At 38.1% G+C, this 24,013-nt stretch overlaps 1 protein-coding gene across 2 annotated transcripts in view; it reads right to left on the minus strand.

The window, feature by feature from the left end:
• The window catches only part of ITPR2 (inositol 1,4,5-trisphosphate receptor type 2), a 524,186-nt gene that overhangs the window by 255,744 nt on the left and 244,429 nt on the right, over nt 1-24,013 (minus strand). For both annotated transcript variants that reach the window (XM_068561342.1, XM_068561340.1), the window contains 6 exons: nt 21,935-22,024; nt 21,689-21,814; nt 16,726-16,848; nt 15,878-16,078; nt 13,297-13,548; nt 10,514-10,639 (listed from right to left, as the gene is read on the minus strand). In XM_068561342.1, coding sequence (XP_068417443.1) covers nt 10,514-10,639; nt 13,297-13,548; nt 15,878-16,078; nt 16,726-16,848; nt 21,689-21,814; nt 21,935-22,024 — 918 coding nt within the window. The remainder of the gene's footprint in view (nt 1-10,513; nt 10,640-13,296; nt 13,549-15,877; nt 16,079-16,725; nt 16,849-21,688; nt 21,815-21,934; nt 22,025-24,013) is intronic.

The following is a 24,013-nucleotide window of genomic DNA, read 5'->3' on the forward strand; positions in this document are numbered from 1 at the left end:
GGGCATATTCAAAGAAGGCTTTAGAATGAGACTTTTCAATGGCTCGTTCAACTTCAGAAAGTGAAGAAAATAATGGAATCTACTCATCAAGGAAAGAAAACCTATACAATCCTATCAAATTAGAGAACCTAGAAAGTGTGTTTCAAAGTACATATAAATTTATCTTTACTCCCATCTCCTACCTATTTGGTAAGCTAAACAAAGGGAGAGAATGCTCAAGTGATCTATTTGGAAATGAAATACTCTGATTTGTCTTGTTTAGCAATGACTGATGGGGCAATGACATGACACTGTGTTAGGTGTGTCTCTAAGTTATCCCCCGGTCTAATTTCATCTGCCAGTATATCACTTAGGGTATTGCTGGCCATTACGTAATCTTGAAATTGATAGCAAAATTGAGAACATCTTCAAAAGAAAAGGGAGTGTGAGGCTAACACTGACCACAGCCCACCCCCGTCCGAATGCTTTCTAATAATGACTCAAACCCCCTGACTTTGCAACAACAATCAGTTACGAAGGCAAAGAAAAGCATTTCTGCCCTACAAACACCAATTTTAGCTGCACTGGCACAGAGATCAAAGTGGGCTGTCGTTAAATGCTCTAAAGGACAGTAGAACAACTATTCATGTATCTAACAGCTTTGCTGCTTACCTAAATCTGGTATATTTACAGGACATGGATGCAGTCTCTGTCAGAAAATCAGAATAGAGTAAGTACATGAAGCAATCTAGTGCAAATAAACAAATAAAAATAAATAAAATTAATAAAAATTAAAAATAAACAAATTTAGTTCATTAAAAACAGTCTTTCAGAAAGCTTTCCTTATATGGGTCTTAACAAGATAAAAGACAAGCGGGTACAAACAGGAAAATGAAAGATACTAATTAAGGGGACTCTTTAGAGAGCTTTACCAAGAGCAAACAAAAAGAACTTGGTGGTGCTGACTCCTGAGAAACATGAGGAGAAAGGTGGAAGGTGGTATGAGGGCCACTACATATTAATAGTTCATTTGCCTTCTAAATAGGATTGCTTTCCAAATTTTTACTAAAATAATCATCTGCCTTGTGCTGGCTGGACCCTGCCTGAAGCACTGGTTTCCATCCCAAATGCCATATGTTTAAAACACTGAAAAATTAGAGAGAACTCAAAAGTGTACTGAAAACAAGGAGCCCAGAAGCCTTAACAGAAGAGGAACCACTGAAAGTCACAGAGAAAATAATGGGAGACATGATGGCTGTCGTGACACATTTGAGAAGCTATTGAGGAAAGAACCCTGCATTAGGCTGCCACAGACCTCCCAGCTCTGTTACTAGCCAGGCGAGTCACTCCATGATAGCAACTTAATCTCTCCGGAACTCGGGAGCAAAATTATGAGGTCAGCCTAGATGATCTTAAGTTCCTTTAAGTTGAATAATTTTATCATTTCAAACTAGATCACCAGCGAGGAGAATAGTAAGCACCCACATTCTTCCTGAACGGAATCATTCTATGCTGCTATAGAAGGAAAGAATAAGTAAAAATTATAATAGATAAAAATCTGGGGCCCTGAACCAAGATGGCAGAGTAGAAGGACGTGCTCTCACCCCCTCTTGAGAGAACACCAGAATCACAACTAGCTGCTGGACAATCATCGACAGGAAGACACTGGAACTCACCAAAAAAGATACCCCACATCCAAAGACAAAGGAGAAGCCACAATGAGACGGTAGGAGGGGCGCAATCACAGTAAAATCAAATCCCATAACTGCTGGGTGGGTGACTCACAGACTGGAGAACACTTATACCGCAGAAGTCCACCCACTGGAGTGAAGGTTCTGAGCCCCACGTCAGGCTTCCAAACCTGGGGGTCTGGCAACATGAGGAGGAATTCCTAGAGGATCAGACTTTGAGGGCTAGTGGGATTTGACTGCAGGACTTCGACAGGACTGGGGGAAAGAGAGACTCCACTCTTGGAGGGCACACACAAAGTAGTGTGCACATCGGGACCCAGGGGATGGAGCAGTGGCCCCAGGGGAGACTGAACCAGACTTACCTGCTAGTGTTGGAGGGTCTCCTGCAGAGGCAGGGGGTGGCTGTGGCTCACCGTGGGGACAAGGACACTGGCAGCAGAAGTTCTGGGAAGTATTCCTTGGCATGAGCCCTCCCAGAGTCTGCCATTAGCCCCACCAAAGAGGCCAAGTAGGCTCCAGTGTTGGGTTGCCTCAGGCCAAACAACCAACAGGGAGGGAACCCAGCCCCACCCATCAGCAGTCAAGCAGAATAAAAGTTTTACTGAGCTCTGCCCACCAGAGTAACAGTCAGCTCAACCCACCACCAGTCCCTCCCATCAGGAAACTTGCACAAGTCTCTTAGATAGCCTCATCCACCAGAGGGCAGACAGCAGAAGCAAGAAGAACTACAATCTGGCAGCCTGTGGAACAAAAAACACATTCACAGAAACACAGACAAGATGAAAAGGCAGAGGGCTATGTACCAGATGAAGGGACAAGATAAAACCCCAGAAAAACAACTAAATGAAGTGGAGATAGGCAACCTTCCAGAAAAAGAATTCAGAATAATGATACTGAAGATGATCCAGGACCTTGGAAAAAGAATGGAGGCAAATATCGAGAAGATACAAGAAATGTTTAACAAAGACCCAGAAGAATTAAAGAACAAACAAACAGAGATCAACAATACAATAACTGAAATGAAAACTACACTACAAGTAATCAATAGCAGAAAAACTGAGGCAGAAGAACGGATAAGTGACCTGGAAGACAGAATGGTGGAATTCACTGCTGCGGAACAGAATAAAGAAAAAAGAATGAAAAGAAATGAAGACAGCCTAAGAGACCTCTGGGACAACATTAAATGCAACAACATTCGCATTATAGGGGTCCCAGAAGGAGAAGAGAGAGAGAAAGGATCTGAGAAAATATTTGAAGAGATTAGAGTCAAAAACTTCCCTAACATGGGAAAGGAAATAGCCACCAAGTGCAGGAAGCGCAGTGAGTCCCATAGAGGATAAACCCAAGGAGAAACACGCCGAGACACATAGTAATCAAATTGGCAGAAATTAAAGACAAAGAAAAATTATTGAAAGCAGCAAGGCAAAAACGACAAATAACATACAAGGGAACTCCCATAAGGTTAACAGCTGATTTCTCAGCAGAAACTCTACAGGCCAGAAGGGAGTGACATGATATACTTAAAGTGATGAAAGGGAAGAACCTACAACCAAGATTACTCTACACAACAAGAATCTCACTCAGATTCGATGGAGAAATCAAAAGCTTTACAGACAAGCAAAAGCTAAGAGAATTCAGCGCCACCAAACCAGCTCTACAACAAATGCTAAAGGACCTTCTCTATGTGGGAAACACAAGAGAAGAAAGGACCTACAAAAACAAACCCAAAACAATTAAGAAAATGGTCATAGGAACATACATATCAATAATTACCTTAAACAAGAATGGATTAAATGCTCCAACCAAAAGACACAGGCTCGCTGAATGGATACAAAAACAAGACCCATATATATGCTGTCTACAACAGACCCACTTCTGACCTAGGGACACATACAGACTGAAAGTGAGGAGATGGAAAAAGCTATTCCATGCAAATGGAAATCAAAAGAAAGCTGGAGTAGCAATTCTCATATCAGACAAAATAGACTTTAAAATAAAGAATGTTACAAGAGACAAGGAAGGGCACTACATAATGATCAAGGGATCAATCCAAGAAGATATAACAATTATAAACATATATGCACCCAACATAGGAGCACCTCAATACATAAGGCAACTGCTAACAGCTGTAAAAGAGGAAATTGACAGTAACACAATAGTAGTGGGGGACTTTAACACCTCACTTACACCAATGGACAGATCATCCAAAATGAAAATTAATAAGGAAACAGAAGCTTTAAATGACACAATAGACCAGATAGATGTAACTGATATTTATAGGACATTCCACCCAAAAACAGCAGACTACACTTTCTTCTCAAGTGTGCAAGGAACATTCTCCAGGATAGATCACATCTTGGGTCACAAATCAAGCCTCAGTAAATTTAAGAAAATGGAAATCATATCAAGCATCTTTTCTGACCACAACACTATGAGATTAGAAATCAATTACAAGGAAAAAAACGTAAAAAACACAAACACGTGGAGGCTAAACAATACGTTACTAAATAACCAAGAGAACACTGAAGAAATCAAAGAGGAAATCAGAAAATACCTAGAGACAAATGACAATGAAAACACGACGATCCAAAACCTATGGGATGCAGCAAAAGCAGTTCTAAAAGGGAAGTTTATAGCTATACAAGCCTACCTCAAGAAACAAGAAAAATCTCAAATAAACAATCTAACCTTACACCTAAAGGAACTAGAGAAAGAAGAACAAACAAAACCCAAAGTTAGCAGAAGGAAAGAAATCATAAAGATCAGAGCAGAAATAAATGAAATAGAAACAAAGAAAACAATAGCAAAGATCAATGAAACTAAAACCTGGTTCTTTGAGAAGATAAACAAAGTTGATAAACCATTAGCCAGACTCATCAAGAAAAAGAGGTAGAGGACTCAAATCAATAAAATTAGAAATGAAAAAGGAGAAGTTACAACAGACACTGCAGAAATACAAAGCATCCTAAGAGACTACTACAAGCAACTCTATGCCAATAAAATGGACAACCTGGAAGAAATGGACAAATTCTTAGAAAGGTATAACCTTCCAAGACTGAACCACAAAGAAATAGAAAATATGAACAGAGCAATCACAAGTAATGAAATTGAAACTGTGATTAAAAATCTTCCAACAAACAAAAGTCCAGGACCAGATGCCTTCACAGGTGAATTCTATCAAACATTTAGAGAAGAGCTAACACCCATCCTTCTCAAACCCTTCCAAAAAGTTGCGGAGGAAGGAACACTCCCAAGCTCATTCTATGAGACCACCATCACCCTGATACCAAAACCAGACAAAGATACTACAAAAAAAGAAAATTACAGACCAATATCACTCATGAATATCGATTGAAAAATCCTCAACAAAATACTAGCAAACAGAATCCAGCAACACATTAAAAAGATCATACAACATGATCAAGTGGAATTTATCCCACTTGATGCAAGGGACGCAAGGATTCTTCAATATACACAAATCAATCAGTGCGATACACCAGATTAACAAACTGAAGAATAAAAACCATATGGTCATCTCAGTAGATCCAGAAAAAGCTTTTGACAAAATTCAACACCCACTTATGATAAAAACTCTCCAGAAAGTGGGCATAGAGGGAACCTACCTCAACATAATTAAGGCCATATATGACAAACCCACAGCAAACATCATTCTCAATGGTGAAAAACTGAAAGCATTTCCTCTAAGATCAGGAACGAGACAAGGATGTCCACTCTCACCACTATTATTCAACATAGTTTTGGAAGTCCTAGCCACGGCAATCAGAGAAGAAAAAGAAATAAAAGGAATACAAATTGGAAAAGAAGACGTAAAACTGTCACTGTTTGCAGATGACATGATACTATACATAGAGAATCCTAAAGATGCCACCAGAAAACTACTAGAGCTGATCAATGAGTTTGGCAAAGTGCAGGATACAAAATTAATGCACAGAAATCTCTTGCATTCCTATACACTAATGATGAAAAATCTGAAAGAGAAATTAAGGAAAGACTCCCATTTACCATTGCAACAAAAAGAATAAAATACCTAGCAACAAACCTACCTAGGGAGACAAAAGAACTTTATGCAGAAAACTATAAAACACTGATGAAAGAAATTAAAGATGATACCAACAGATGGAGAGATATACCATGTTCTTGGATTGGAAGAATCAATATTGTGAAAATGACTATATTACCCAAAGCAATCTACAGATTCAATGCAATCCCTATCAAATTACCAATGGCATTTTTTACAGAACTAGAACAAAAAATCTTAAAATTTGTATGGAGACACAAAAGAGCCCAAATAGCCAAAGCAGTCTTGAGGGAAAAAAACGGAGCTGGAGGAATCGGACGCTCTGACTTCAGACTATACTACAAAGCTACAGTAATCAAGACAATATGGTACTGCCACAAAAACAGAAACATAGATCAATGGAACAAGATAGAAAGCCCAGAGGTAAACCCACGCACCTATGGTCAACTAATCTAGGACAAAGGAGGCAAGGATATACAATGGAGAAAAGACAGTCTCTTCAATAAGTGGTGCTGGGAAAACTGGACAGCTACATGTAAAAGAATGAAACTAGAAGGCTCCCTAACACCATACAGAAAAATAAACTCAAAATTGATTCAAGACCTAAATGTAAGACTGGACACTACAAAACTCTTAGACGACAACATAGGAAGAACACTCTTTGCCATAAATCACAGCAAGATCTTTTTTGATCCACCTCCTAGAGTAATGGAAATAAAAACAAAAAGAAAGAAATGGGACCTAATGAAACTTCAAAGCTTTTGCACAGCAAAGGAAACCATAAACAAGACGAAAAGACAACCCTCAGAATGGAGAAAATATTTGCAAACAAGTCAACGGACAAAGGATTAATCTCCAAAATATATAAACAGCTCATGCAGCTCAGTATTAAAAAACCAAAACAACCCAATCCAAAAATAGGCAGAAGACCTAAATAGACATTTCTCCAAAGAAGACATACAGATGGCCACGAAGCACATGAAAAGCTGCTCAACATCACTAATTATTAGAGAAATGACAATCAAAACCACCATGAGGTATCACCTCACACCAGTTAGAATGGGCATCATCAGAAAATCTACAAACAACAAATGCTGGAGAGGGTGTGGAGAAAAGGGAACCCTCTTGCACTGTTGGCGGGAATGTAAATTGGTACAGCCACTATGGAGAACAGTATGGAGGTTCCTTAAAAAACTAAAAATAGAACTACCATATGATCCAGCAATCCTACTACTGGGCATATACCCGGAGAAAACCATAATTCAAAAAGACACATGCACCCCAATGTTCACTGCAGCACTATTTACAATAGCCAGGTCATGGAAGCAACCTAAATGCCCATCAACAGACGAATGGATAAAGAAGATGTGGTACGTATATACAATGGAATATTACTCAGCCATAAAAAGGAATGAAATTGGGTCATTTGTTGAGACGTGGATGGATCAAGAGACTGTCATACAGAGTGAAATAAGTCAGAAAGAGCAAAACAAATATCGTATATTAACGCATATATGTGGAACCTAGAAAAATGGTACAGATGAGCCGGTTTGCAGGGCAGAAATTGCAACACAGATGTAGAGAACAAACGTATGGACACCAAGCGGGGAAAGCGGGGGTGGGGGGTGGTGGTGTGATGAACTGGGCGATTGGGATTGACGTGTATACACTGATGTGTATAAAATGGATAACTAATAAGAACCTGCTGTATAAAAAAAAAAAAATCTGGCTCAATTTTGGCTTCTAACAAAGTTGCGCAGTAATGAAATCAGTTGTCTCACAAAAAAGTAGTGAGATCATTGTAAATGGAAATATACAGGCAGGTGCTAAAAACTGTGAACTGCAGGACCGCCAGTCTCTTTCAACCCTAAGATCCTACGATTCTTTAGGTCCAATGTACCAAACACCTTTCCTCCAGATTGCCTTCACCATGTCTCACTGATGTAAATCAGTTGTTCCAGGATTTCATAACTTTGTTGTAATATCTGAATTTAGTCCATCTCCACATCAAGTCACTATTGTGTGTGTCCAGCTTCATGAACATGGTTTCTGGCTCTTGCCTGTGTAAGACGGTCCCCCTTTAGGTTATCCTCAACATTATTATCGGGTCTTGGGGAAGCTACTTGAAATTGCTTCAAAGGCTACATATAACCTTGTAATAATACCAGTGATGTTAACCATGATAGGGATAAAATGGATGATGGCACCAACTCTCCTACTAAGTGCCGAGCATGTGCGAAGAGCTATATACATATTATCTCATTCAATCCTCCCAGTAATGCCATAAGGAATGTGTTCTTATTGCATGCATTTGACAAATAAGGAAACTCAGGGTCAGAGGGGTAAGCACCTTGCCCAGGATAACTGAGCTAGTAAGAGACAGAATCTAAACTTGAACTCTGGCCTGGCTGATGACTCTAAAATGCCTATCGCTAACTACCTTGCTCTACGGCAGTGATTCTCGAAGTGTGGTCGCTGGACCAGCAGCTTCAGCATCACCTGAAAACTTGCTAAAAATGCCAAGTCTCACATCTACTGAATCAGAAACTATGGGCGTGGGGCCCAGCGACATGTGTTCTAGCAAATCCTCCAGATAATTCTGCTGCGCACTGAAGTTTGAGAGCTACTGTTCTACTGAACTGAAAATTCGCCTCAAAAGCCACATTCTACTCATTTAACCATATTTTTTTTTGTATTTGAATTTGAAAGTGTGTGGTGACTCCTGAATCTGTCTTCACGGGGAGAAAGACAAATCCCAAATATGGAAAAGTCAGGTTTCCTGTCCCTTCCCTGAAGTAGGAAGGGTGAGTCCTTGTCATTCTCGGTGAGGGGATAAGAGAGTTGCTGCTTTAAAATATAAATCAGAGGGAAACAAGAAGGAAAGAAAAAAAATGCTTCTGCAGTATATAGTCAAGCTGCTGTGGTTAGACATAATGATTGAATAGACCAAGAAAACTTGAAATTCCCTTAAAGCCTTTATATACTAATAACACTATGTCTACTTAAATATTGAATAGCTAAAATAAAAATCCTCCCTACATGCATACTTTAAAAAAAAAAAAAGAATATACACCCTTTAGCCTTATGAATAAACACATCAATGGAAAGACTGTTTCCAAGGTAGCATAATCCATGGCAGTTATCATCAAGCCTTCTTTGGTTTAAAAATAAAAATCCTTTCAGCTTTGCAGATCATGCTGCCTAGAATGTGACCTTGGTCTTTTCAAGCTTATCTTTAGTCCATAGCACTGTGCAACTCTGCAAATCAGTCTGTAATCTCTTTAATGTCTTCCTGCACGTGCAGTTTTAAAGCTCAGCCATCAGCATATAAACCATCGTTTACTCCAAGGTCTCTGGAGATATTTGTGGCCAGTCACTTACAAGGGCTTTCACAAGGTCATGGGGGTAAATGTGAGTGGTATGTAAGTCCTGTGTAAAACAGGATGACTCCTCCACAGGTGCAGGTCTACCTGAGGAAGGTAACGAGTCGCTTTTAAGGTCTACAGAAATGAAGTAGAACAGGATTGCCTTACTTCACACATGCGTGAACACAGCAGAGCTCACTCATACTACCCCATACCAAAGGCGAAATAAGTACATTCCACCTGCGCGCCTTGACTAAATAAAAGAGTTCCTGGACTGGAATATGTGATTTATTCTATTATCTAAGATTGCTCTTGGATGTCTGGATCTGCAGCTAATGTTTTATTATATCCCTTTAGCCTTCCTTCCTTCCAGAAAGAATTGTAGGAAGGCAGTGAGCTAATGGATAGCAATCAGCATCCATCCGTGTGGACTTCACGACTTCACTAACCCCTCTCCTCCAGTACATCTAAGTGAAGCCCATGTAAACTACCAGCACTCAGGAATGCAGGAAGCCAAAGGACTGGGACAGGCCACCATAAGTCATAATAAGTCTAAGGAGTTAGCTATACACTATCTTCTATTAGTGAAACTCTTATTTGAACATTATGTCCCATAATTTTAATGGGAAAACTGGAGAAGATCCTCCCCCCACAGAAAAACTTAAAAAATACACCCTGGACATTATCATTCAGCAGGCAAAAAAAGGGGCTAAGATACTAACTAAAATTAAGTGCTATCTATCAAAGATTCCTTCCTTCCTTTCTTCGTTCATTCATTTACTCAATATTAACAGAGCAAAAACATGCTAGACAGTATCTAGAAAATGCCAGCCAGCTCCATGTGTCCTCCCCAACCCCCCAAAAAGCCAAACATGAGAAAATGTACTCAAAGTAAAAAGCAGACTGTATTTTGACTGACATGAGTGAAAGCAGCAGATGATTCAATTACAGGAGCACACTCCCAAAGAAGACGTGGAATAGGCAACAGTGGGCAGTGCTGGGTCCTAAATAGTCTGCAAGTACCTACCTGCCCGAAAGCAGTATCCAAGACCTCGTGAGATCTCTTCCATCTATGGTTTATAATTGCATTCATGATACAAGGTCGAATACAAATTGACCTCTGCCAAATATCATCTCTAAACAATGTAAAAAGGCTACTAAAATTCCATTTACTAACAGGCCAACATGGTCAGTTGTAAAAGTGAAAATGAACACCTTGCTGCCATATACACTGTACTGGCATTTTGAGTACATTAACTCATTAAATCTCACAGTCTTATGAAACTCAGTCACCACTTTTTGAATGTAACAGATGACATCTAAACATAGTGGGTTTAATTCTAAGTTTTCATCCAGATGCTTGATACTGTTTAGTCAAAATGTATATCAACAACCTTACTAAACATGAAGTAGTATTTAACGATCAGCGTGTAACTTACCCTTGCCATATCCACCAAGAAGTTCTCAAATAATTTCCAAATGTGGTTACTTGTATAGATTTCTTTCATTTCCACTTCAGTGTCAACATAACAGTGATTAACAAAATTCACATAAGCAATTTTAACCTGTGCAAATTTCAAATAGAAAAGAAAGTGAGTTTTTTCTTTATTCTTCATCTTCAAATATCTATTATGAATGGTTATTTGAAACTGTGTTATTTCCTATAGTAAATTATAGTATACTTTGGGTCTACCCAGAGAGCATTCCCATCTCCTTTCTTCTACTAAAACACTCCACCCCCTGATCCAGGGTAAACACACGACCTAGTATTCCATTCCCCTGGGCCCAGTGATTGGTGTGAGAATGTGAACTTCATGTAAACCAAGTCTAACATATTTCCGACACTAGGAGTCAAAAGTGCTCCCTTTCCCTCTCTCCCTCCCTCTCTTCCCTCCTCTCCCCCTCCCCTCCCCACCTCCCCTCCCCTTCTCTGTCTCTGTCATTCATTCATTCATTCATTCATTCATATTCTCTCTCTCTCTCTTTCCCCCTCTCTCATTGTCAAAATGGAACAAGGTCAACCTGGACTCCAAGACCCATCTTCTCCAGGTGTATGGAGGAAAATTATGCTCAGATAAAGAGAATGAGGCAAAAACCACAAAGGAAAAGGGAACAAGAGATAGAAGGAATTCTGACATTGTTTGAACCTCTTGAATCATGTGAACAACTGTTCTTCAAATTCCCAAATACAAGAGCCAATAAAACTCCCTTTTAAAATTTAAACTAGTTTAAATTAGGTTTCTGTCACTTGCAACCAAGAGAGATCTAATACAATGCTTCAATATGTTGACTAAATAATACTTTATTGCCATTCAAAAGCATTTAAATTACTATTTCTGAGAAGAAGCAGGCTTACAGTTTACCAAAAAAAAAAAAAATTGAATTATTTTAAGATGTAGTAAAGTTCCTTTCCAGATTTAGCAAAGTTCCTCATAAAAGACTGGCATGAGCCTCACCAACATATACCATTTCTAAAGTGCATACGGCAATAGTTTTTGTTTTTCCTTTTCTTTCCTCTTCTCTTTTCTCACCTCTTCTTTTCTTTCCTCTCTCTCTCTCTGTATAAGAATGTGATGAATGCTATAAATTTCCCCAGAAAAATGCACACACATAAAAAAATCATGTAAACAATTTCAGAGGGTTCATAGAATCCAAGTTAGAACCATAAGGAATACAGGGCCAGCTTTCATGCCCTCAGTACTTATCTCTACCTGACTGAGGCCTGAAGCAAATCTTCAATGGCAGGGTGCCTGTGTCACGGAGACATCAGAGCCATTTGGTGCATTATCATAATCATCTTGACAGCAGTTAATATGCATTCAGTGCTTGCTACATGCCAAACACCTTCAGCAGTCTGTATGTAATATCTTAATTTAATCCTCCACCAATCCTATCAAGTACATACTATAATTATTTCACTTCAAAATTGTGTAAATTGAAGATTAGAAGGTTAAGTAACCTGTTGGAATCAGTCACACAGCTAGAAAGTAATGGATCCAAGATTCTGACTCATTCTTTAATCCATTTGTTCATTCATTCAGAACATACTTATTAAATGTAGGTTCAGGTTCAGACAATATAATGGTGACTACAAACAGACCGAGGTGTTACTCTCATTTAGCTTATAATCTTGGTAAAGAATGTGAAGGCTACAGATATTTTTAACTAATAAAATTCAAATACCAAATTTCAAATTATAGACTCTTATAGACTCTACTATGGGAAGCCAGGAGGGTCTTCCTTGAAGAAGTAATGCTTGAATCAAGATCTGAAGGATGAAGAGGGGTGAAGTAGGTGAATATAAGAGGTTAGAGTGGTATGTCAGAGAGAACTGCATGGCCAGAATCAGGACCTCAAATAAAGACAGAACCCACAGATTTAATCACTACACTATGCTTCCGTTCTTTGCCACCTTATTTCAAACCAATCAAGTCATGAAGTACCCTTGGTTTGAGGTATCAACAATTCTACAAAATTTCATAAAAATATACTTTCAAGTCCATCACTATGTAGGACTATTTGGAAGTAGGGAAGTTAATCTAACCTGATGCCTTTTTAAGTTACTGTCATTTAAAATGTTTGGATTTAGTGTATCACATGTTTATAAACTTTGCAACAATACACCACAACGGTAGAGAAGAAAAAAATTATTGCAATGTACATTCCTGGAAGCCTCGTTAATCTTGTTGGCAGACAACCAGTTTCTAATGAGTTTCTTCCCTGCCGTCATGCCAAACAAGGAAGGAGGGTAAAAGATGATGTGTGAATAAAGCAAAATGTGTGTCCATATTTCCAAGAATGCATCTATTCCATAAAGCAAAGGTAAACCTAGAGAATCTGATAGTGATCCTGCAGTACCATCCTAGCCTCTCCTATTGATGACTGTGAATTATTTATGAAGCATCTGTTTTATGCTCAGGAACATACTAGAGGTTACAAGTCAATTTTTCAGTTTGATCACAATGCCATACCTAGAAATTCCTATAGTAGCTTCTAGTAAACTAATAGCGGCTACACTTTAAAAAGGTTTATCATCTTTCATAGTTTCTTGTAGAACAAAAGAGTAAACTTTATATGCTCTTTTAAATTTTCCTAATTGTATAGCTAACTACAATTCCTTCACTAAATATATTATCTCATTATAAATAATAGTAGGAGGACTTCTGGTACTTATTAAAAATTAATAACAATTCTATAGCTGCTAAGCTTTTGCCAGGCTTACCTCAGGGATGCAGTCGTCATGGGTCACCACCCTCACTATGTCGTCCAGGGGCAGAAGGGAATTGCACTTGATTTCGGTGTAGACATTTTTCCCCTCTGTGCATGCTGCCAGCAACTCCACAAGGGTGATGTGGTAGGCTAAGGGGCCACTCTCATCCCCTCGGTCTCTCTCTGAACACATCATATGGAGAAGGATGGGAAATGATGCTCTATCATTGTAAAATATCAGCACATCTTCACCCCCATTTATCAACTGAAATGATAATAAGAGAGTCTACATAGCAGTCCAAATGTTCATCCTTGCAGTTATTTCCAAAGGCTTGGTCTATCGGGAAATATGTGCATATCTTTGTAAAAACATAGGTAACACTGCAAATGCAGAAGTACACCAAGGCAGGATGGTAAAAAGATTCTAGGCATGTGTCAAGTGATTAGTTATGAATGTTATCAAAACCAGTCGGAGAGACATGGGAGAGGTGGATAGGGGCAAGAATTAATGACACAAATGACAGTAAATTGTTCAGTGAGTCACCCACTGAAATTAAACCTGCAAAATATTCCAATGAAGTTACTTTCTTCTACTTCAAATGGTAGACTCCATTGCCAAGCATGAGAAATCTCGTAAGTATAATTTTACTATAGAATAAAATATCCCCATCTCCTTCAACAGTGACAGAATAAGTAAGCAAGTACACTGAACCAAATGCAACTCTACGAGAATTTGGAGATTCCACGTGTCATGGATATCGGTAGAGAATGGAGGTAAAAGCAGAGATGGGAGAAATAAAGAGAAAAAGACAACTTTTAAAAGAGAGAGAGACAAAGAATGAATATGTAGGGGCTTTTAGGACATAAATTTTCCTCCCTGTTTCGTTTATATAACTTCAGTGGAGAATTCCAGCAGGTGGTAATTTTATTGCTCAATCACCGTAATGTCTTGATTTTGGGGGGAAACTGTATTATTATTTTATTGAGGAATCCACTTTGACTGTCGTGAAGCCCAGGCTGAGTTAACAGTGATGAGTTCTGGAGGAACTACACCCCACTCCAGACTTCATAACCACTATCTTCTCTCTCTTTCAGTTTTCAACTGAAAACCCAGACTCAAGAGGTCTCAATCCCTGCCCTCCAATTCCTGGAAGATGTCAAGGCCAACTATGTAAGAGGTATTGACAGAGAAGACTTTTGTCTTCCCAGAAGACAAACCCTCTACTTTGCTTTATGAGGCAGATAGCAACCCCAAACCACAGACAGGTCAGGACCTGCGCAGGCCTCAATTCTTATTGTCTATTGCAGTACCAGTTTTCTAATCCCAATGTGAAATATTTTGGTGGAGAACACAGATTATGTAATTTTTTTCTCTATTTTATTTGAATTGATAAAATATTTAAATTGATGACAATTAATTGGCTTACACAGAAAGTTTTGTTGAAAGTGAATGTATATGGGTCAAAAATTTATATATTAACATAATATTATAAATACTTCTTTACACATAGAAATGCTTCACCTAATAAATGCCATAGGACTGGCTTAACTATTTGCTGCTTTCCCATTTTAAGTCTTTCCATGACGATTTTCCAAAATAAAGTTAATTCTCACATTTCTAGGCAATGAAGGGCTAATGTTAATGTAAATACAGATAAGAGGTTAATTTTACAAGTTTAAAATGCTCCTTAAATGTTAATAACAATAATTTATGTTTAAAATTCAAGGCTTCAAGCTGAATTAACTTTAAGATTTCTATGGGGCAAGAGGGACTCATTGTACCAATACAGAAACTACTCCCACTCTCAAATTTAAGGTACATAATTATGAAAATCCCCCCAAATCAATATAATCTATTATATAACTTGTTTGTAGCCATGTTTGAAAGCTGCCTAATCCATACAGGCCTTTAGAGAACCATCAGGTCACAGAGCAATGATTTACCCAAACAGGCTCAAAGTATTCTCCAAAGTATCACTTGGTTCCTAGTGAGTAACTCATTCATTGTATAAATCTTGCTCAATGACAAACATCATATTGAAAAGGGCAAAATAAATGAAGTGCTTCATCCATTTGCTTTTCTTAAATTTTTAACTTACTCTAAATAGCTAAGTTTCCATGTATAATGAATCACTGATGGATAATTTCTATTCATTAGTTTCATTCCCTTCAAAGCCCCCTGTAAATAGTAGCAAAGAACACCCATTCTATGTTTCAGGAACCGAGTAATAAGGGCACTCGAAAAGCAGAGTTTAATCCATTTTTGTTACATATTGAAACTTAAAAATATAAAATTTAATCACTTTCATTCTAAATAATCTATAACGTTTCATAGGATTTTACCCATTGTTTAAAATACACAAATTCGTTAAGAATCAAAAAGAAAAATAAACTCCTAGAAAATTATAACATCAACTTATGATACGTTACTTCCCTAGGTCTAAGCAAAATACATTTGTGCTTAAGTAGTCGTACTTAATTTATTTTCCAAACCTATGTTGCTGGGGGATTGTTTTTCACTCTAAAATAACAGAAAACCTATATTTGAGCATATTGTTTATGTGAAGCTGATAAAATGCAAACTGAGAACATACCTCGGTCATCACCATATCCTGGCATTTCTTCACATATTTACCATCTGCTTTGACAATCGTCTGCAGAAACCTCAGGTACTCCACGTGGCGGCCGTGCGTCTCAATGCAGTGCACGAAGTGCTGAATGACCCTCTCGCTAATTTCATTGCACAGATGGTAATTGTTCATGAAGATGTGCCGCATGGTTTCTGCTTCAAGGAGCTACACACAGAGGAATGTGCCCTTGTAACTCTGACAAGATCAATTTTCTATTCTACAGTACTTAGACCAATTGCACAGCTTGTGATCAGTTTCCTATTTTACGCAAAACTGTAGTGAGTTTTCTGTGCAAGTCTTCTACAAAGTGCATTGAGATTATTCAGCATTTAAAAAAAAAAACTGAGCTCACAAAGGAATTTAGTTGGAAAACGGAGCTTATTATAAAGGTCAACAAGTTGGCAACAGTATTCTTGAGATTAATTTAATTATGTATTATTCAAAAGTAGCCGTTCCTTAGTATTCGCCAACACATATTTTACAGAGCAGAGTTAACTCCACCTTTGAGTTTTCCAGATTTAACTTACTCATGGCATCACAGAGTTAGTCTTTGTCCTACCACATCTTTTTCCTAACATTAAACTATGTACATATAAATGAAGTTGTCATCTGCAGGTAAGATCTGGTTAATTTTTCACGTTTCTTTAAATGTTTCCTTAATGGAAATAAAAGATATTCACTTTTAGGAGGAGAACCCCCTACAAGGAAAAAAATGTGGTGATGAAGATGAATAAAATTCCATCCATCAATGTTGCTAAAACGAATGAGATGGACACTTCACTATAAATATTAGAAGCCACTGAAATACTTACACCAGGGGTTAAGAACAAATTCAGATGTTTATGGAGGAGAACTTGATTCTGTGGATTTCCCCGACAGAAATTCTGCAGGAATGTATGGGCCAGATTCATTACTTCATTCATCTTTTCATCATTCTGGAAGTTAAAGAGTAGCACGTGATACAGAGAAACACACCAGAGCAAAAATATTATCAAGGAATATATTTTTTCGCACATGCCTTTTTTCCTCCATGCCACTATTTTATGCTCCCCTTTCTGCGTCTACACCTCTCCCGGTTACCCCGCCCCATCCACCCTCCCCATTTTGTAGATGTCTCTCTCCTTCTCTTAATTCTCCTCCTATCTGTTTTGCTCCACTCTTTCCTCCTCCTTTTTGTTTCACGGCCCATCTCTCATTCTCCCCAACTTTCCTGCTTGTCCACTACAATTTCCCATCTCCATACAAAGCTGCCTCTTCTCCCCTGCCTCTGTCCCCACACCCCCGCCGTCCCCCCTCCCTCTCTCTCTGGCCCCCTCATTCTCCTGGGTTCTGCTCCCTTCTGGTCTGCACCCTCCAATCCCTCTCTTTCCTCCCCTCTCTTGGATTTCCCATCTTTCCCAGTGTTTCCATGTACCTGGATCTTCCTGTTCCTTTTGTTTTCTGTTTCTCCTCCTTCCCCACCATCTCTATCCCCCTCTTTCTCCAACTCCTCCCTTTCTACTTTTCCAGGAGGCATCTATCCCGCCTCCTCTGGCCCCTTCTGCTCCTTCTCTCCTGCTCTCACTCCCTTGTCCTCCTGCTTTGCCCCCACTCTTTCTTCTCTCTACTCACTTGCCCTCTTTTCCCCACTCTGTAACTTTCTCTCTGTATATATAGTTCTGACTTTACCTCTAGTCTCTCCTCTCCCCTCTTTGTGCACCCTCCTTTGGTGACTTACTTTGTCTATTTTTTCCATCTCATTCTTTTCCTTTTTCTCTTCGCTTTCTGACCTCCTCTTTTCCCCTCTCTCTTTGTCCCCCTCTTTCTTAACACACACACTCTTAAGTTGTTTCCTTATTCACTGTCATTTTCCAAAGTCCTACAATAAGGTACTTCATTGCTAGTAAGAATCTCAATAAGAAACTTAAGTCTCAAAACTCACAAAGAATGCAAAGTTCTCTTTTTAAAAGTGGTTTTTTAACAATATCACTGAAACAACCTAAAATTTTTCTGGGTAGGTCATGTGGTCAGTGTCAGATATACAAAATGGACTCATGTTTTGAGTAATAGTTTATATTCAATGAATTTAATGTTTTCTTTTTTCCTAACCTGAGAGTCTATATTTTATGCCATCTATTAACTAAATAAACTGCCTCGGATCATTAATAGACTCACTTCCTCACATTGAAAATAGGGATGAACTAACCAGACTAATAAATATGTCCAGAAAACTCCATTCCTATCTTGAAAATAGGAAGTTTTTATTTCAAAATCTACTAACATTTTCCTTTATGTGTGTAATCCAGGGATAGTGAAAAGACATCAAAGGAACTTTAGCTTCAGGAACACCCAATTCCCACAGAAAAGCCAGCCACACAGAAGGACATCAGGGCCAGTTCTACTGGAATTGGTGTTTCTTTGAAACTGTCATCTTATGCTTTTGTTTGTTTGTTTCTGAACAATCTAGTTATCAAAACGGAGCAAACCCGAATGGCATTTTTCCCAGAAATAATTCTAACATTTATATGGAACCACAAAAGACCCTGAATAGCCAAAATAATCTTGAGAAAGAAGAGCAAAGCTGGAGATATGCTCCCTGATATCAAACTATACTACAAAGCTACAGTGATCAAAACAGTATGATACCGGCACAAAAACAGACACATATATCAACAGAACAGAACAGAGATCCCAGAGATAAACCCAAGAACTACGGTCAATTAACCAAGGAATGAGCTCTGAGAGAGAGGATGCCACATTGTATGTGATTTTCAGTGATGTGTAGAAAAATTCTTCAACCTTTTATTCAAGCTTTTGGTGATGCAAGTAAAAATCACTTGATTTAGACATTCTGGGCTGGTGAAGAGTGGTGGAAATGCATCAGGAAGGAATGACAAAGGAGGCAAGAATACACAATGGGGAAAAGGCAGCTTCCTCAATAAACAGTGTTGGGAAAACTGGACAGCTCCATGCAAAAGAATCAAACTGGACTACTTTCTCATACCGTATACAAAAATAGACTTAAAGTGGATTAAGGACTTAAATCTAAGACCTGAAACCATAAAACTCTTAGAAGAAAATATGAGAAGTACACTTTTTGACATCGGTCTCAGCAATACTTTTTGGATATGTCTCCTCAGGCAAGGGAAACAAAAGCAAAAATAAACAAATGGGACCTAATCAAACTAAAAAGTTCTTGCACAGCAAAGGAAACTATCAACAAAATGAAAAGGCAACCTACTGAATGGGAGAAGACATTTGCAAATGACATATCCAATAAGGGATTAATATACAAAATATACCAAAAAACTCATACAACTCAACATCAAAAAAACAAACAACCTGATTTAAAAAATGGGCATAGGAACTGAATAGACATTTTTTCAAAGAAGACATACAGATGGCCAACAGACACATGAAAAGATGCTCAACATCACTAATCATCAAGGAAGTGCAAATCAAAACCACAGTGAGATATCACCTCACACCTGTCAGAAAGGCTATTATCAAAAACAAACAACAAGTGTTGGTGAGAATGTGGAGAAAGGGGAACCTGTATGCACTGTTGGTGGAAATGTAAATTGGTGTAGCCACTACAGAAGACAGTATATAACGTTTCCTCAAAAATTAAAAATAGAACTATCATATGATCCAGCAATTCCACTTCGAGTACTTTTCTGAAGAAAACAAAAACACTAATTCAAAAAGATATATGCACCCATATGTTCACTACAGCATTATTTACAATAGTCAAGATACAGAAGCAAACTAAGTGTCCACTGACAGATGAATGGAATAAGAAGAAGTGATATACATATACAATGGAATAATACTCAGCCACAAAGGAATGGAATCTTGCCATTTGTGACAACATGGATGGACCTAGAGGGTATTATGCTAAGTGAAATAAATCAGACAGAGACAAACACCGTATGATTTCACTTACATGTGGAATCTAAAAGAGAAAACAAATGACAAACATAACAAAACAGAAACAGACTCATAGATACAGAGAACAAACTAGTGGTTGCTGGCATCGGGGGGAATGAGTGAACTAGGTGGGGGAAATTAAGAGGTACAAACTTTCAGTTATAAAATAAACAAGTCATAGGGATGTAATATACAGCATAGGGAATATAGTCAATAGTATTGTAATAACTTTGTATGGTCACATCATTTTGTAATGTATAGACATATCAAATCACTCTGTTGTATACCGGAAACTAATATAATATTGTAAGTGAATTATACTTCAATAAAAATGTGATTAATAATAAAATAGCAAACCCAAAAACACAAAGTAGTAGTAAAATACTCAACACTACAGTTATACTAAATAGTAGAAAAAGGGACTTGATCACATGTCCAATGCCCATGTTACAATATCAAAGATATAATAATTTGGAAAATAAATACCTTTTTTAAGGTTTAATACCTTTTCCTGCTTTTCAATAATTCTTTTATTGCATTATCTAACCTAGTTTGAATTATACCACCTTATAAATTTACATATTAAAATGTAACTAAGTCAGACAGGGGGCAATCCAGTATGAGAAGTGAAAAGTCCAAGTGGGGAGGGTGTCCACAGAGAGGGGCCTGGCATGGCACATTGGTGCCCAAGAGAGATGAAGAGGTCATCCACCCTTGTGGAGGGGTCAGAGCCTGCGTGAGGTGCAGAGGGCATTCATAAGGAGGAATGGGCAGCAGTGGTGATGGAAGATGAGATGGAGTAAGAGAGTAACTATATTCACACACACATATATTCTCTAGATTTGTCTACTTAAAGGGCCTGGAGAGGCAAACCTCCACAGCAATAAGTACATTTAGTTCTCAGAATTTTTCTCCCAAATACCATTCTCCCCCAAATGGAACTGGGGCTTCTTGAATAAATGGCTAATTCCAGAGGTGGAACAAGAAAAATGCAAGGAAGCCTGGAATATTTTAATGTGCAAAAAAGCAAGGAACTACTCGAAGAATGATGGGACCATGTTAGAGGACAGGGCAGCTGGCCTGAAGGGGCTCCATTGGCCAAATCTGGGACAATCAAAATAAACAGTGCTAGAAACCTAATATAACCTATTGAATAAGAGCATCTGTAAGTCCATACTGATAAAAATAAATAAATGAATAAATTGAAAGTTTGATAAAAAAATGGAATGTTTACTTAGTTTCAAAGAACCACGCCACAAAATATTTGTTACAAAGGGAAACTGAGTACTTCACTGATAATCCTGGCAGACACCACCTTAATCAAGTGACCCAAGTAAACATCACCGGTCATGGGGCAAATCAAAATCTCATGCTGCCTGATAGGAAGTGGTGGAAAAAATTTAGTGTTACTTCTGTTACGTTCCTGCCGAAGATGCATAAATGAATCGAATCACGAGGAAACATCAAGTGACCCAAATTAAGGGACAGTCTTCAAAATAGCTGGTCTGTCTTCAAAAGTGTCAATGTCAAAGAGTTCCAGCATGAGGACATTTAAATGCACATGACACCAAACAGCTCCTGTTTCTGAAGTGTATCTTTTTATCAAACAGGACATGATTGAGATGATGGGAGAAATGTGAATGGCATGTGAGGATTAGGTAGCAGTAGAGTGGGATGCTCTTTCCTGATCTGGAAGGTTGTTACTTGGTTATACTTGTAGGGAATATACACTAAAGGCCTCAGGGGCGGTAGGGCATCAGGTTGGCAACTTACCTGCAAATAGTTCAAGGAAAAAAATTCTTTGTAACTTTGCTATATTGAAATTGTATCAAAATTTAAAAAGGAAAACAGTACCTAAGAACTTACCTTTTCATAGGGTATCTGCAGCAGGTCTAACACCACTGAATGGGCTCCCATATTTTTCAGTAATCGTTGATGTTGATTCCGACACTTTTTATTCTGTACACAGAGTTTACTTAGCCTAATCAAAATCTTTCCAAAGAAGAAGAAAAGCATTAAATATAACATATACAATATTAAATATAATAAATGAACAAAACTTCTTTGCCATGCCAGTATAAACTCATATAGAAATATTTCACATCTGCTGACCTCCTTTACAATCCGGTAGTTGTTGCTCTTATTGCTGTCAATCTGAGGTTTCTTTGTTCCATCTTGCACTGGACTTAAAATGTTTGAGTCCTAAAATAAACACAAAGATGTATGTTATGCCCTATATATCTTCGTAATAAATTTATTTCTTTTGTAATAAATAAGAAATACTTCTTGTAATTATTTTGTGATGAATTTATTATTCAACTTAAATGTTTCCTTGGTATTTTTATCCCATAAAAAGCTCCTTGGCTTAAATGAGTCATGCAAATGACCACATCCCAACAACAACCAATTATAAGATCTATGGCATTACTAATAATTAATGAGTTAAGTTTAAAAGGAAAGGGTATTACAGGTAACATTATCAGTCTATTTCCTTATGCTAAATGTATCAGACATATCATGACTTTATATTGCCTATAGGAAAAGGAATAGTAAAAATAAAGGGCATAGGAGGCATAATTTAATTATCAGGGATGAACTTCAGGGAAAAAAAAAGACTGAAGGAGCATATCATAACATGATATGTTAAAACACTTCAGAGATGGGAGAAAAAAACACCTTAATCCAAGAATTCTCTGACAGGTTACCATGACATCCTTAAGAGTCATGACTGGGGGCCAACCAACCATGTACAGAACCATGAAAATGAAAAAAAAAATTTATTTAAAAATAATATTTTAAATTACTAAATTAATAAAGCTTATTAAGAGGACTTGAAACACCAAAAGCATTTCATTATAACAACCATTATCTGTAGCAGTACAATAAAAAAACAAATACAGGGAGTTACATATTTTAAATATCAACTATTGGAGTCACCATATGAAAATAAGACATCACTTACAATTTAATACCTGAACATTTATTAAGACTTAATACATTCCTGGTACTAGGCAATGGTGAATAGATATAAAAGAAATAGAAGATATGGTCCTTCCCACAAGAAAATTACAGTTTACCTAAGAAAACAGGGAGAAATATGAAAATAAAGATTTGAACTGAGCAGAATTCACTATTCAAAGAGAGAGACAGAGGCTAGTTATAGCTTTAGACAGCTTTATGAAGGAGGGGAAATTTAAGCTAAGGTCTTGAAAGATGAAAACTACTTAGTTAAGTATGAGAGAGGTGTGGAAGGGCAGGGGGACACTTGTTAGGCAAAGAAGTCACCTTAGCCAAAGGCACTGGAGAAAGAAAAGCACAACAGTGTGTAGAAAATGACAAGAACTGGCAAACCATGTTGCAAAAGTGGACAGTTAGATGGGAGTGGGGCCTGACCACCTCCCTGATTTACAACAGGTACAAGATTGCACTTGGGACGAATGTCAAGTTCAACATGGGTTAAAAAACACCCTAAAGTCCTGACTACATTGAAGGTGTTGGACTCACAGTTAAAGGGGACTCCAATCTAAGCTCAGGAAAAAGTAAAAAATATATGAAGCCAATTGATAAATTTTATTTGTCCCTGTTCTTCCTACTGTGTGCCATGAAAAATCACAAAATTAATGCAAACCAAGAAAGAAAAATATATATATTTTCCTTGCTAGTCAAAGAATTCTGATGGAAGGCTTCAAGCAGGTGAGTGACTTGGTCCACGCGGTGCCATCACCACTGCTCAGTAAGCTCCGTGTTCCTCTTTGACTTCTCTCCAGGCAAATATTGTCCAAGACGGAGGCTCCCAATCTGAACTCCATTTAGCAAGTAACTCTCCTCCCATTTTACTGAGCATAAGGAAATTCCCCTGACATTCCCCTGACATGACATTGCCTCTTCTCCATCTGAGAATGTCCAGTATCATCTACAAAACCGTCTACCTTCCATGCTATGTCTCAGAGAAAAAGAACTTTTGAAGCACGGATTTTTAAATTCCATCTCCCCCTGCCCCTTCTCTCTGCTTCACCTCCGTTTCTTGTGCACGAACAGTTTCTACCCTCTACTGATTCTTTCTGAACTCTCTGAAAATATGGCCAAGTTGAGGCCAACCAAGCACTTTCTGTGATACCGCCCATTCTGGGAAGTAGTCTTGCATCTCAGATTACTAGCCCCACTAAATTCCTCAAAAGAATAATCTACTGT

The sequence above is a fragment of the Eschrichtius robustus genome, chromosome 13 (genome assembly GCF_028021215.1).
Source record: "Eschrichtius robustus isolate mEscRob2 chromosome 13, mEscRob2.pri, whole genome shotgun sequence".
Lineage (NCBI taxonomy): Eukaryota > Metazoa > Chordata > Mammalia > Artiodactyla > Eschrichtiidae > Eschrichtius > Eschrichtius robustus.